General features: G+C 38.4%; 1 protein-coding gene across 1 annotated transcript in view; it reads left to right on the plus strand.

Annotated features, from left to right (window-relative positions):
- LOC150075056 (band 3 anion transport protein-like) overlaps positions 1 to 13,222 on the plus strand; it is a 934,629-nt gene that overhangs the window by 660,026 nt on the left and 261,381 nt on the right. Inside the window, exon 16 of the mRNA XM_090388866.1 lies at positions 8,867 to 8,878. Coding sequence (XP_090244992.1) covers positions 8,867 to 8,878 — 12 coding nt within the window. The remainder of the gene's footprint in view (positions 1 to 8,866; positions 8,879 to 13,222) is intronic.

Below are 13,222 nucleotides of genomic sequence, written 5' to 3' on the forward strand. Positions count from 1 at the left end.
TTTGATAAGGGGAAGTCTTGCCTGACCAATTTGATTGGATACTATGATGCAGTCACAAAAGAACTGGATGCAGGGAATAACTTTGATATTATATACTTGGATCTTAGAAATGCGTTTGATACTGTTGCACGTGTAAGACTGCTTCACAAATTGAAGCAGTGTGGCATTGGAGGCAAATTGCTGCTAGGCATAAAGGGATGGTTGAGGGGGAGAAGACAGAGAGTGGTAATCAATGGACACTGCTCATCATGGACTAATGTTATTAGTGAAGTCCCTCAGGGTTCAGTGTTGGGTCCATTATTGTTTTCTGTATTTATAAATGATATTGATGATGGTATATCAAGCTTAATGTCCAAGTTTGCAGTCGATAGGAAGGTTGGCAGAGTTGTCAAGGACACTACTGACACTATGCTGCTGCAACAGAATCTGGAAAGGTTGAGCAGATGGGGTGAGAGGTGGCAAATGAAGTTTAACGTTGACAAATGTAAAGTACTACATATGGGAAACAGCAACCCCAGAGCAACGTATCAACTCTGTGGTACTACACTGACAGTGGTAGAGAATGAGAGGGACCTGGGGGTGGTTGTGCAGGCAGATATGACGTTCTCTGAGCAGTGCAGACGGGCTGCAAGAGTAGCTCATGGTGTATTGTCAATGATATATAGGAATTTTTCTAGCAGGGATAAGGTGATTATTCCCTTGTATAAGTCAGTGGCCAGGCAACACCTAGAGTACTGTTTACAGGTCTGGAGGCCTCATTTCAAGAAGGATGTAGAGCTGCTGGAACGAGTACAGAGAAGGGCAACAAGATTAGTGCATGGAACAAAGGGGTGCTCTTACGAAGAAAGGCTTAAGTTTTGCAAATTACAGTGTCTGGAGACTAGGCACCGGCGAGGTGATCTGACAGAGGTGTATAAAGCGTTGAATGGTTTGAGCATGCTCAATGCTGATGGGATCCTTCCTCTTGCTCAGAATAATCACCTGAGAAGGCATAAATTCAAATTGAGGAGAGACAGATGTAGGATAGGCGTGCGAAAATTTTCCTTTAGCCAGCGGGCGGTTTTTTTTTTTTTTTATGAAAACCCCAAACACGAGAGGTATTAGAACCTATAGTACTTAGTACCGTGCTTGGGTTGGAGGTTGAGAAGATGAAAGAAGATATTTGTTAATATTGGACTTGAACTTCTGAAGATTGTAATTTTCAGGAAATACGTATGAAGGAAGGTTGTTCCAGAAAACGGCAGTTGAATGAATAAATGAGGTAGATAAAAAATGTTGGTTCTGTGGGTTTGAAGTTGGACAGTAAATGGATGTTGGCTGGTGGCGGCACGTGTTCGGACTGTTTTGAAAGAGAGAGCGGGAATTATAGAAACCAATTCAGAAGAACAGTGCCCATGGAAGTATCTGTTGAAGAGGCATGCAGCAGAAACAGTGCGTCTATGAGAAAGCGAGTGGAGAGACTCTGTTAGAGATGAATCATTAATTAACCTAACTGCCCTCTTCTGAATGGAATCAAGAAGCCTGAGAGAGGTTTTGGGGGCACCACCCCAGATGTGGGAACAATATTCCATGGCAGGGCGGATTTGCGATTTATACAGAGTGAGCAGCTGTTTGGAAGAAAAGTAACGCCGAGAGCGAAAGAGAAAACCAAGTTTTTTAGATGCAGAGGAAGCAATATTTGTAATGTGCTTGTGCCAAGAGAGATTAGAAGTCAGGGTAATCCCCAAAAGAGATATATCATTTTGCCTAGAAACTGGAGTGTCACTAAAGATAAGCATAGGAGCAGAAGAATCCTTTTTGCGAGATATAAGACAAGACTGAGTTTTAGAAGGGTTGAAATCAACTAAGTTGTCTTTGCCCCACTGGAGAATTACCTGAAGATCAGCATTTAAGGAATTGGCAGCAGATTTTCGAGAACTGGAAGCTGATTGAGCAGGACAAGGTTTCTCAAAATGGAAAGTTGAATGCAATGTGCTATCATCGGCAAAACTATGGATAGGATTTCCAGTCAATGGAAGAAGGTCATTGATATACAAGAGGAAAAGAGTGGGGGAAAGAACTGAACCTTGGGGGACACCGGCATTAATGGAGAAGTTAGAAGACAGAGAGCCATCTACCATCACCCTCAGTGAGCAATCAGAGAGAAAACTGGATAACCAATTACTAAAAACAGTTGGCAAACCATAAGATGGAAGCTTGTTTAGAAGACCTTTATGCCAGACACGATCAAAAGCCTTTGAGATGTCAAGAGCAACTACTTGTGTTTCACCGAACCTCTCCATTGAATTAGTCCATAAATGGATAACATAAGCCAGAATATCACCAGTGGATCGACACTGACAGAATCCATACTGGTGATCGTTGATCAGACGGAAGGTTTCTAGGTAGTTTAAGAGATTTGTAATAGTTGGCGGTTAATTGATTTCTCCATTACTTTAGAAAGAGTGGAAGTAATTGCAATGGGACGATAATTGGATGGGAGGGATTTGTCACCCTTTTTAGGAACTGGCTGGATGTGAGCAAATTTCCATGCAGAAGGAAAAACACCTTTGGAATAAGAAAGTAAAAAATGGCGGCAAAGAATAGGAGTAAGTTCAGGAGCACAGGTTTTGAGAACAAGTGGAGAAATACCATCAGGACCTGGAGCTTTCTTAGCATCAAGATTCATCAAAATCCTTCTGATATCCTTTTGACGGAAGACCACAGGAGGCATTGAATGGAGCATGTTAGGAATGGTGGGAGGTGTTTTACCAAGATCATTAATTCATGTGCTGGAAGAAAAATGGGTTGCTAGCAGGTCAGCTTTATCCTTGGCTGAAGTGACAACAGAACCATCTTGTTTGGACAGAGGTGGGAGCAGAGATGGGCAAAAGTTGCGGCCAATAGCTTTGGCAAGAGACCAGAATGCTCGGCTACCATTAGGGCAAGAAGCAAGTTTTCTACTCTTAGCCTGTTCAAACTCTTGTTTGGACTGATTAATAACTGCTTTACAATTGTTGCGAGCTTTGGTGTAGGCAGAAAATGAAACTGAAGAATTAGAAACAAGCCAATTACGATATGCAACATTCTTCTCTTGGACACCCATAGCACATTTATTGGAAAACCAATGTTTAGATAAAGGACGAGATTTTAAAGTGGAGTGTGGAATAAAGGATTCCATTCCTGCAAGAATAATTTCACTGACACGATCTGAGCAAACGTTGACATCAGAAGTTTTGAAACAGTAATCAGACCAAGGAAATGAAGAAAGAAGTCTCGCAGGTCATTCCATTTTGCATTCTTGTAATGCCAAACAATACGAGGTTGGGAATAGCCATGAAATAAAGGTTCCATTGGAGAAGAGACAATCACCAAGTTGTGATCTGAAGTGCCTAAAGGACCTGTCACTTCGACCTTGTACTTAGAAGGGTTGTTTGTGAGAAAAAGATCAAGCGTATTGGCTGTATGACTAGGATTGTCCGGTATTCGTGTAGGTAAATGAACAATCTGTGCTAGGTCATTAGTAATTGCAAAAGCCTCAGCATCTCGACCTGCTGGGTCGGTGTGACTAGAAAACGGAAGCCAGCTGGAGTTGTGAACGTTAAAATCACCAAGGAAAATTACCTCACTGTTAGGAAAGTTGGACTGGAGAAAGTCAAGTTGCAAAGAGAGGAAGTCAAAGAGCTCCAAGTGATTAATGGAGTTGGGAGAACGGTAGAGACAACAGATGAATTTGACACAATGAGGTAGAGAGATTTTAAGCCAGAGAAGATCAAAGAGAGGAGATTCCAAATTGCCAAGTCTCTGACAGGCAATATCAGAACAGACATATGTACAAGTAACACCTTTGAGGCAAAAGGAATCATATAGCAAATCATTTGGTCATCTGAGATGAGCAGTAGTTGAATCAACTGATAACTGAGATTCAGTCAGAAATAGTACATGGGGTTTGGAAGACTGCAAGTGGAAATGGACATCGAGATGGAATTGAGACCACGTATATTTGTGAAATGAATTAGGAAGTCCTTGGGAGGTTTAGATCTTTTCTCAGATAAGCTCCCTCTATTATTTTGACAATTCATGGTGTATTCAATAGTAAGAAAAAGTGGGTGGGACATGCTGTATGAAGTAATGAAATTTTTGGATATTGCATACATGTGGTAAGAATATACCCAGATCCTTGACATAACGTGGCCTCGACAATGCTCCCCGCATACACACTACTCGGACTCCCTCCAGTCACTATCTGGCAGAGTAGAGGTAGCAAGATTATACACTAGCTGATCCGGAAGCCTCCTAGAGAGTTACCAATAGGTTTCGTCCAGTGTACTATCTAGCGGCCGGCCTGCGAACACCATTTTAGAGCTGTACCCTCGAAATGTAAGGAATATTGGATCTCACCACGAGATTCATCATAACCTCAAAAATCATCAATCATACTGCATGATGGAAGAGATAGGGAAGGGTTGGCCGGAACTTAGCTCTAGAGACTAAACATGTGTTCGACCACTTCAAGCCTCCAATAAGCAAAGTGGTGGTATTTCGCCGGTTGATGAGAGTCATCTACCACCTAGTACTGCCTGGTAACATAGAGGGGCGGCGTTCCTCCATGTGGTGTGGGCGCCACACCTCGACCCCTGCTTACGTTGGTTCACACCTGGGTGGTCACCCACCATGTACTTGTGCATGGAGGTTATACCTAGGATTACTAACAGTCCCACCATCGTGAAGGTGCAAGCAGAGGATTTGGCCATCATAGACCGTCCGGACTTCGCCGAAATTGGGTCCACTTGACTTGAGTGTCACCCGAATATCAGTTCCATCAGCGTTTTAGACTTCCAGGTAGCAAGAACAGCTTGTCTGGCATATCTGAGAGAATGTCTGTGACAACCTCAAGGACCAAAGGTTGGTTGGTGGAACAGATTTCCATCCCTTGTCGTGGAAGTTGATATCCTAAATACGTTTAAGGCTCAGCTGGACAGGTATTTCGAAAGAACAGAGGGGTGAAGTGGTTTTTTTTTTTTTTTTTTAGCTTATGCTGCATAAGCTAGCTTTCTTGCATCAAATGCCTCTACTAATGCTAATGACTCAAAGCAAGTCCTGAAATTCCAGACACCTTGCTTTCCAGTCTGCTGCATGTTTGAATAACAGCGGCAATGCAAGAATCACTTTCAAATCCTCCTGCAGCTCTGTTTAAACTATTAGTTTGTGTATCCTCTCAAGCTAGCAGTTTTCTGACTCACCTATCACTGCCTCAATAGTATCAGCAAATACTCTTGCATCCCTTCTATTCAATTGTATCCCATAACAAGAACAGACCACACTGAGAAAAATTCTACTCCACGAGCTTTGCACATTCTCTTCAGGATCGAATTGATTGACAAGGCTCTCAACATGTACCTATGTGACCCGGCAGAATTGCAGACACGTTCAAATTCAATCCCAATTCACGACCTTTTCTCAACATTGCCCTGTACTTGTAAATCCTCTGATCTCTTACTCTTAATATTGTTATGCCAATTTTTACAACAATATCAACTTTTGTACCCTTAAAAGATGATATCTGCTCTGCATTACTACTTTTGCCTGTGGCAGACATACCATGGTCCTATTCCACCTATCCTTCTTGCACAATATATTTCCCATTTCCCTGACAATAGAGTCACCGACAATAATAACCTCCTGTGGGACCAGTGTATTCTGCCTTAGAGATTGCCACTGTGGTGCCTGATGCATAAGTGTGAGCTCTGACATTGAGTTGGATAGATGGGAGCTTGATGTTGCCCCCATTTTAATTCCTTTGAGAGCCTCAACTCTTCAAATTCTCATAAACGTCCATGAGAATGCTGAGTTGTTGCTTAATTTCTTCGAACTTTCTGCAGCTAGCACACACAAAGACATCCTCCTTTGCTGGATAAAAGCTCTGCAAACATTTCAAAAGTTGCACATTTTTTTAGGCTGTGATTATTTGCAGAAACTCCCCCTTTTGTTTCTCCCTAAGCCACAGCACTCCTGCTACTCTATGCCCATTGTTTTGCTGCTCTAGTCTGGAGCATGATTTCTGTTTAAATACAGTTTAATTCATTAACAGTGAAAATTATTAAGATTAATAAATTTAATTGATTATTAATACTACTCTAAGCTAATAGATTCCTAAATGCAGTGATATGTATTACGCTATCTAGTTTTATGTTATATAGTTCGCTATTAAGTTCAAGATGTACTTTACGCTACAATGATTACAATGTTAAATTTGTTAAATCCTTGCTAAAAGGTAAAAATTCCTCAACTAAAAACAAAAAAGTTACATGCCCAATAATGATTAGAACCTTACATATTTATTGCAGTTAAAACCCTGCTATTCCTCTGCACTATTTGTTACGTGCTATGATATTTGTGGCGCCTCCATAGCCAGGTGGGCAGGAGCAGCAGTGCGTATCACACGCTTCTTGATTAGATCGGGGTTCGAGCCAGTGCCCACCAAATACGGAGGATGCGGAAAGGTCAGAGAATGACCACCGCATATCCCCGGAGCAATATGGCCTTAGTTTCTTAAGCTCCTAAAAACCAAAATAACTAACAAACAAACTAACATGATATTTGAACTAAAACACCTATACATTAGCAGTACGAATGGTCAGTCATAATTTACAATATCACGAGCTAAATTTAAAAATAAGCTAATGAACATGACTAAGACTGTTTAAACTATTTGTAAAACACAATTTAATATGTTTATTAATCAAAACAACAGTAGTAATTTCCAAAAAGCTTATCCAATTTCATGAGCGCAAAATACAGCCAATTTATAGGATATACAAATTTAAAGAGAAAATTTAATTAATTTTATAATGTGAAAAACAGAGTTATGTAAAAACAATAGCATTCAATATATTCTTAAAAATAAAAGAGTTGGTGAATTCAAAAAATATTGTGATGAAAATCAAATGGTGGCTATACAAGAATAAAACAAAAAACATAGACAAGATTTAATTCAGTTTATAATGAATGAAAAACAAAAAAAGTGAGAAACATAACATGAAAGAAGAAAAAAGACAAATATTTGCTAGAATATTTGGTATACTTAATGCTAATGTGTTAATTCCTAAAGCAAAATTAAGAAAATGTTTTACATGATTCATAAAATTTGAAACTTGTGAAATATTATAATCCTTCCATTAGAAATTCGATAAGTGAATTAGATCCTATGATATTCTTAAAAAATAAAAAAAGATACTATTATTAAAAAAGTAAAAGCAAATTCACAGCAAATGATTTTTAAAGTTCAGATGCAATAGATGATAAACTTTGGCCTGCTTCATACTCATCTTCATTTCTAAACCAATTTTGTTTTGTTTTGTTTCCTAGCCCTGCCACCACTTGCACTTTCCGTTAGTCACTTTCCCTTCACCATTGTGAAATAAACTGAACAGTTGAAATTTGTAAACAAGATGAATTTGCTATACAGCCACTCCCCGACTTACGTATGGGTTGCGTTCCGTGGAACTTTGCACAGTCGAATTTTACGTAAGTCGGAAATTCCCCAAATGTTTATGCAGCACTCTTTTTTGCTTCAATCAAATTCAGCGTGCAACTATGCATGCTGAATTTGATTGAAGCAAAAAAAGAAATGTTCAATGAACGTGTAAATAGAATTATTTATTCAATTTTATTTCATTCGCAGGAAAAATTACAAAAATTATAAAATTACAAAGAGAGGAGACAGGCATAATGTCAGCAAGTTTTATCTTTCGTGCATCATTGCTGGAATTAACTCTCCAGCTGATAAGCACACCACTGCAGAGGTTGAGGGCTGTGGAGATTTAGAAGGGTTTTTTCCCAACACATCCCAAAATTTCTCTGCAGCTGCAGAATCAGCACTGGTGACTTCACTGCATACCTTAATATTTTGGAAACCAGCGCAATGCTTAAACCTATTAAACCACCCATTGCTTGCAACGAAACTGGCTGGAGTTTTGCCATACTTATCCCTCATAAATACTTCTTGCATTTTCTTGAATGACCATTGGACTCAGAAGCACTTGCTTCTGAATCTGATTTTCCATCCATATTATTAATATCTTTTCTATGTTTGATACAGTACCTCAACGCTGTTTTGTGATCACCGGTGATCTTACATGTGTTGATCCTTTAACATGTTCTTTTATATGTGCAGTATCGAGCCCGTCACCACCAAATACGTTGGATGCGGAAAGGTTAGGGAATGACCACCACTATAACCCGGAGCAATATGGCCTTAGTTGCTAATGCTCCTAAAAACCAAATAACAAACAAACATATGTGCAGTGAGATCTAATTCCGTGCAATAGATGATAAACTTTGTCCTGCTTCGTACTTCGTAGTCATCTTCATTTCTAAACCAATTTTGTTTCGTTTCCTAGCTCTGACACCACTTGCACTTTCCGTTGGTCATTTTTCCTTCACCATTGTAATAAGTAAATAGGAATGAAGAGAAGATTCTGAAAATTTATTTATGTTTTTTTATATGATTGAAGATTTCAGTGAAGGGGAAACACATTTCACCATAATACAGTAATGTAAAATGCCACAGAATTCCAGTTATTGGTATTATTGCAAATGCAATAAGATAAAGTTTACTACCCATTTATAATAGATTGCGCTAACTGAAAAGCCCAATAAACCAGAAAGTGCAATTTTTTTTTATTGTCTTATGTGACCTCCAGAAATGTGTTTTAGAAAAAAATGTTTCCACAATTTTTTTAAGTTTGCACTGGCCGGCAAAAACTTAAGTAAAGTCAAATTTCCATAAGTCGAGTATTATGTAATTTCAAAGTGAAAATCGTAGAATTCTACCAGGGCTAACTTAAATGACTATTCTAATTTACCTTTGAATGAAATGCAAAAGAAAATGACGCAAGTAATATTTCATGATTTTGCTTAGGTTATGTGTGGTGTTGAATATTTATATCTTAATATTAATGTATGTAATCCTTTATGAGGGAATTCTTAAATGATTTAGCTCAAACTATTAAGAGTAAAAAACTATTGTTTATGTGAAAATCAAGATAATGATGTTTTAAATGGAGCATATTAGCTGCTTTACATTCAGTAGAAAGAAATCCTCAAAGAATTTCAAATTATAAAAAATATGAAAATGAATTAAATTATAAAGGAATTTCATTTCCCATTTCACTAGATAGCATCATTAAATTTGAAAATCAAAACAATATTTCTATTAATGTTTATCATTACAAAAAAAGTTCAATTTTTTCTTTACATATAACTAATAATAAATTAGATAAGCATGAGAATCTGTTCTGTATGAAGGAACATGTTGAAACTGACAATATTATTAAAGATCATTATTATTGGATAAAAAAAAATGTCAATTTAACATATCCCAAAATATCTCAAATATATGTTCACCATAATAATACTACACCTATCCTAAATATGATAATATACATGTTCACAGGTGAAGAATCACAAAGAAATAATGTGTATGTGATATGTGTTTAACATATTTTTATTCAGAAGAAAAATTAAAAAAAAAACAATATGTAATAAATTGGGAAGAACAAAAACCTGTAAAAGTTAAAATGCCTGAAAGTGATTCAGCATTTTTAAAATTTATAATTATTCGTTAAAAATTCCATTTGTTATATATGCAGATTTTGAAAATAATATCGAAAAAATGCATACTGCTAGATCAAATTCCAAAGATTCTTATACAATGAATTAGCAAAAACGTAAACTTGTGAGTTTCTTTATTATGTTAAATAACTTAATGATATTCAATATGAGGTGAATATAAAGCACCTAGATTATACGGAGGTGTAAGATCCCCCCCCCCCTAAAATATTTATAGAATCGGTAGGTGAAGATGTAAAATCAATATTTAACAGGAAACTTAAGAGGTGCAGCTTGTGATTATTGCAATTCAATTCGGCCCTGGAAAGATGGTGCAAGGCTCAAGGGGTAGAATTTTTTACAGCCTGGTCTGTACTTGCTAACAGGAGAGACTGCTTATACAGGGATGGGATACACTTAAATAGAAAGGGTGCAAGAATATTTGCTGATGCTATTGAGGCAGTATTGGGTGGGTTGGAAAACTGCTAGCTTAGGGGGAGACAAAGACAAATAGATTAACAGTAGCCACTGGCAGAGGTGAAAGTGATTCTTGCACTGCTTCTATTGGAATGAGCAGAAGCCTGGAAAACAAGATGCAGGATATTTCAGAGACTGCTGGGAGTCATTGCGGTACAAGTAAACACATGGGTTGTGTTATGGTAGTGAGAAAAAGAACAGGTCCATGTATACTTGCGTGTACACCAATGCTAGGAGTTTGGTAAATAAATTTGATGAATTTGAGGTATTGCTCAAAACATCAAAGGCGAATATTGTTGGGATATCAGAGACGTGGTGTCACACAGATATAAGTAATTCAGAACTGGAATTTGTGGAGTACAACGTCTACAGAAAGGATTGACAGGATAGGAAGGGAGGAGGGCTTATGCTATTAGTTAAGAAACACGTAAAATCCAAGGAAGTGCAGTGTCGAATTAGTTTCGTGTGACGTAAGCATTGGGAGATCAAAATTGAGAGTAGGGGTGTGTTATAGGCCTAATGACTCTGATGGGTATAATAAGAAACTGTACAGGGAAATAGAGTGGGCCAGTATATCACAGAAACTTATAATGAGGGATTTAATTTCCCAGATATTGACTGGAATTTGTGGGTTGGTCACTCACACACTAGCAAGGCTTTTATGGATTTATTGGATGATTGTTTCCTACATCAGCATGTTTGGGAGACAACTAGAGGGAGTAATACTCTTGATCTGATTATCAGTAGTGATTCTTCAGGCATTAAGAATCTGCAGATAAAGGAACCGCTAGGTGGCAGTGATCACAGTGTGCTGAAGTGGGATTTACTCAAAGAGGTAACTACCATCAAGGGTAAAAGGGAAGGCTTTTTGCTTTTGTAAAGGTGACTACGATGGTCTGAGACAGTATTTAAATTCTATACAGTGGGACCAACTGATGATGTTACCAACAGCAAATTCAAAATGGGAAGTATTCAAAGAACTTATCTTGGAAGCTACTAGGCTTTACATACCAACTAAGAAATATTGTTCAAGGTTTAGGCCTAAACGGATGTCAGATGAACTAATGGGACCTATGGAAGAGAAGAAAAATGCATGGGATATATATAAATTAATGGGTGACATGGAAGCCTATGATAGATATAAGCTGGTCTGTAACCATGTCACAAAGGAGATTAGGCAGGCAAAGATAGATTATGAGATATCTTTGTCAAAGGATGTAAAGAAAAACAGCAAAGAGTTCTTTACCTATGTAAACTCTAGAAGGAAAGGAATGAATCAGATTGGTCAACTGGATATTGATGGTTCAACTGTTGATGAACCTGCTCAGGTGGCTAACAAACTAAATGAGTATTTTGCATTTACATTCACACATGAGTTATTCAGGGAGGGGAATGCCAGAGGTGAATTAAACCCTGGCAGTGAGCTAGATGATTTTGTAATAACTGAGAGGATCGTAGAGGAGAAATTGTTGAAGATAAACATAAAAAAAGGCACCCGGGGTGGATGGGATCTATCCGGTTATATTAAAGGAGGCAGCAAAGGAAGTAAGCAAACCCCTAACCATAATTATGAGAGCTTCCTTAGACTCAGGGGAGGCACCCATGAACTGGAGATGTGCAAATGGGACCCAAATACACAAAGGAGGATCAAATAGCAACACAAGTAACTATAGACCTGTTAGTTTAACTATTGTTCCAGGACAATTAATGGGAGCACTGGTTAAAGAAGCACTGCAGGATCATCTAGACAAGACTTCAGTTATAGCTCGGACACAGCATGGTTTTGTTAAGGGGAAGTCTTGCCTGACCAATTTGACTGAATACTATGATGTGGTCACAAAGGAACTGGATGAAGGGAATAACTTTGATATCATATATTTCGATCTTAGAAATGTTTTTGATACTGTTGTACATGGAAGACTGCTGAATAAATTGGAGTAGTGTGGCATTGGAGGCAAATTGTTGCTATGGATAAAGGGATGATTGAGTGGGAGAAGACAGAGTGGTAATCAATGGACACTGCTCTTCGTGGACTAATGTTATTAGTGGATTCCTTCAGGGTTCAGCGTTGGGGTCCATTGTTCTTTTCTGTATTTATAAATGATATTGATGATGGTATATCAAGTTTAATGTCCAAGTTTGCAGACGATATGAAGGTTGGCAGGGTTGTTAAGGACGCTAATGGCAGTACGCTGCTGCAACAGGATCTAGAAAAGTTGAGCAGATGGGCTGAGAGGTAGCAAATGAAATTTAATATTGACAAATGTAAAGTACTACATATGGGAAGCAGTAACCCCAGAGTAACGTATCAACTCTGTGATACAACACTGACAGTGGTAGATAACGAAAATGACCTGGGGATAATTGTGCAGCAGATATGAAGTATTCTGAGCAGTGCAGGCGGTCTGCAAGAGTAGCTCATGGTGTCTTGTCAGTGATATACAAGAATTTTTCTAGCAGGGATAAGGAGATGATTATCCCCTTATATAAGGCAATTGTCAGGCCACACCTTGTGTACTGTATATACAGGTTTGGAGGCCTCATTTTAAGAAGGATGTAGAGCTGTTGGAATGAGTACAGAGAAGGGCAACAAGATTAGTAAATGGAACAAAGGGTTGCTCTTACGAAGAAAGGCTTAAACTTTGCAGATTGCAGTGTCTGGAGACTAGGCACCTGTGACGTGTTCTGACTGAGGTGTATAAAGGCTTGAATGGTTTGAGCATGCTCAATGCTGATGGGATTCTTCCTCTTGCTCAGAATAATCACCTGAGAGAGCATAAATTCAAATTGAGGAAAGATGGATGTAGTATAGATGTGCAGAAGTTTGCCTTTAGCCAGCATTCCTTTTGCCTTCCCTTGTTGTGGAAGTTGATAGCCTAAATAAATTTAAGGTTGACCTGGACAGGTATATCGAACGAATGGAGGGGTGGAATGGGAGTGTTTATTTTTTTTTGGCTAATGCTGCATAAACTTGCTTTCTTGCATCATATGCCTCTGGTAATGCTAATGCTAATTTCATAGACCAGTAATGGGGGATTTTAACTTTCCAGATAACTTGTGATTTGGTCACTTGCAACTTGCACAGCAGCAAGAAGACTTTTCTGTATTTGGGTTACTGTCAAGGTAAACAGAAGGGATTTTGCCTTCATAAAGG

This window comes from Mastigoproctus giganteus, chromosome 14 (genome assembly GCF_048544385.1).
Source record: "Mastigoproctus giganteus isolate SK-2022 chromosome 14, ASM4854438v1, whole genome shotgun sequence".
Classification (NCBI taxonomy): Eukaryota; Metazoa; Arthropoda; class Arachnida; order Uropygi; family Thelyphonidae; genus Mastigoproctus; species Mastigoproctus giganteus.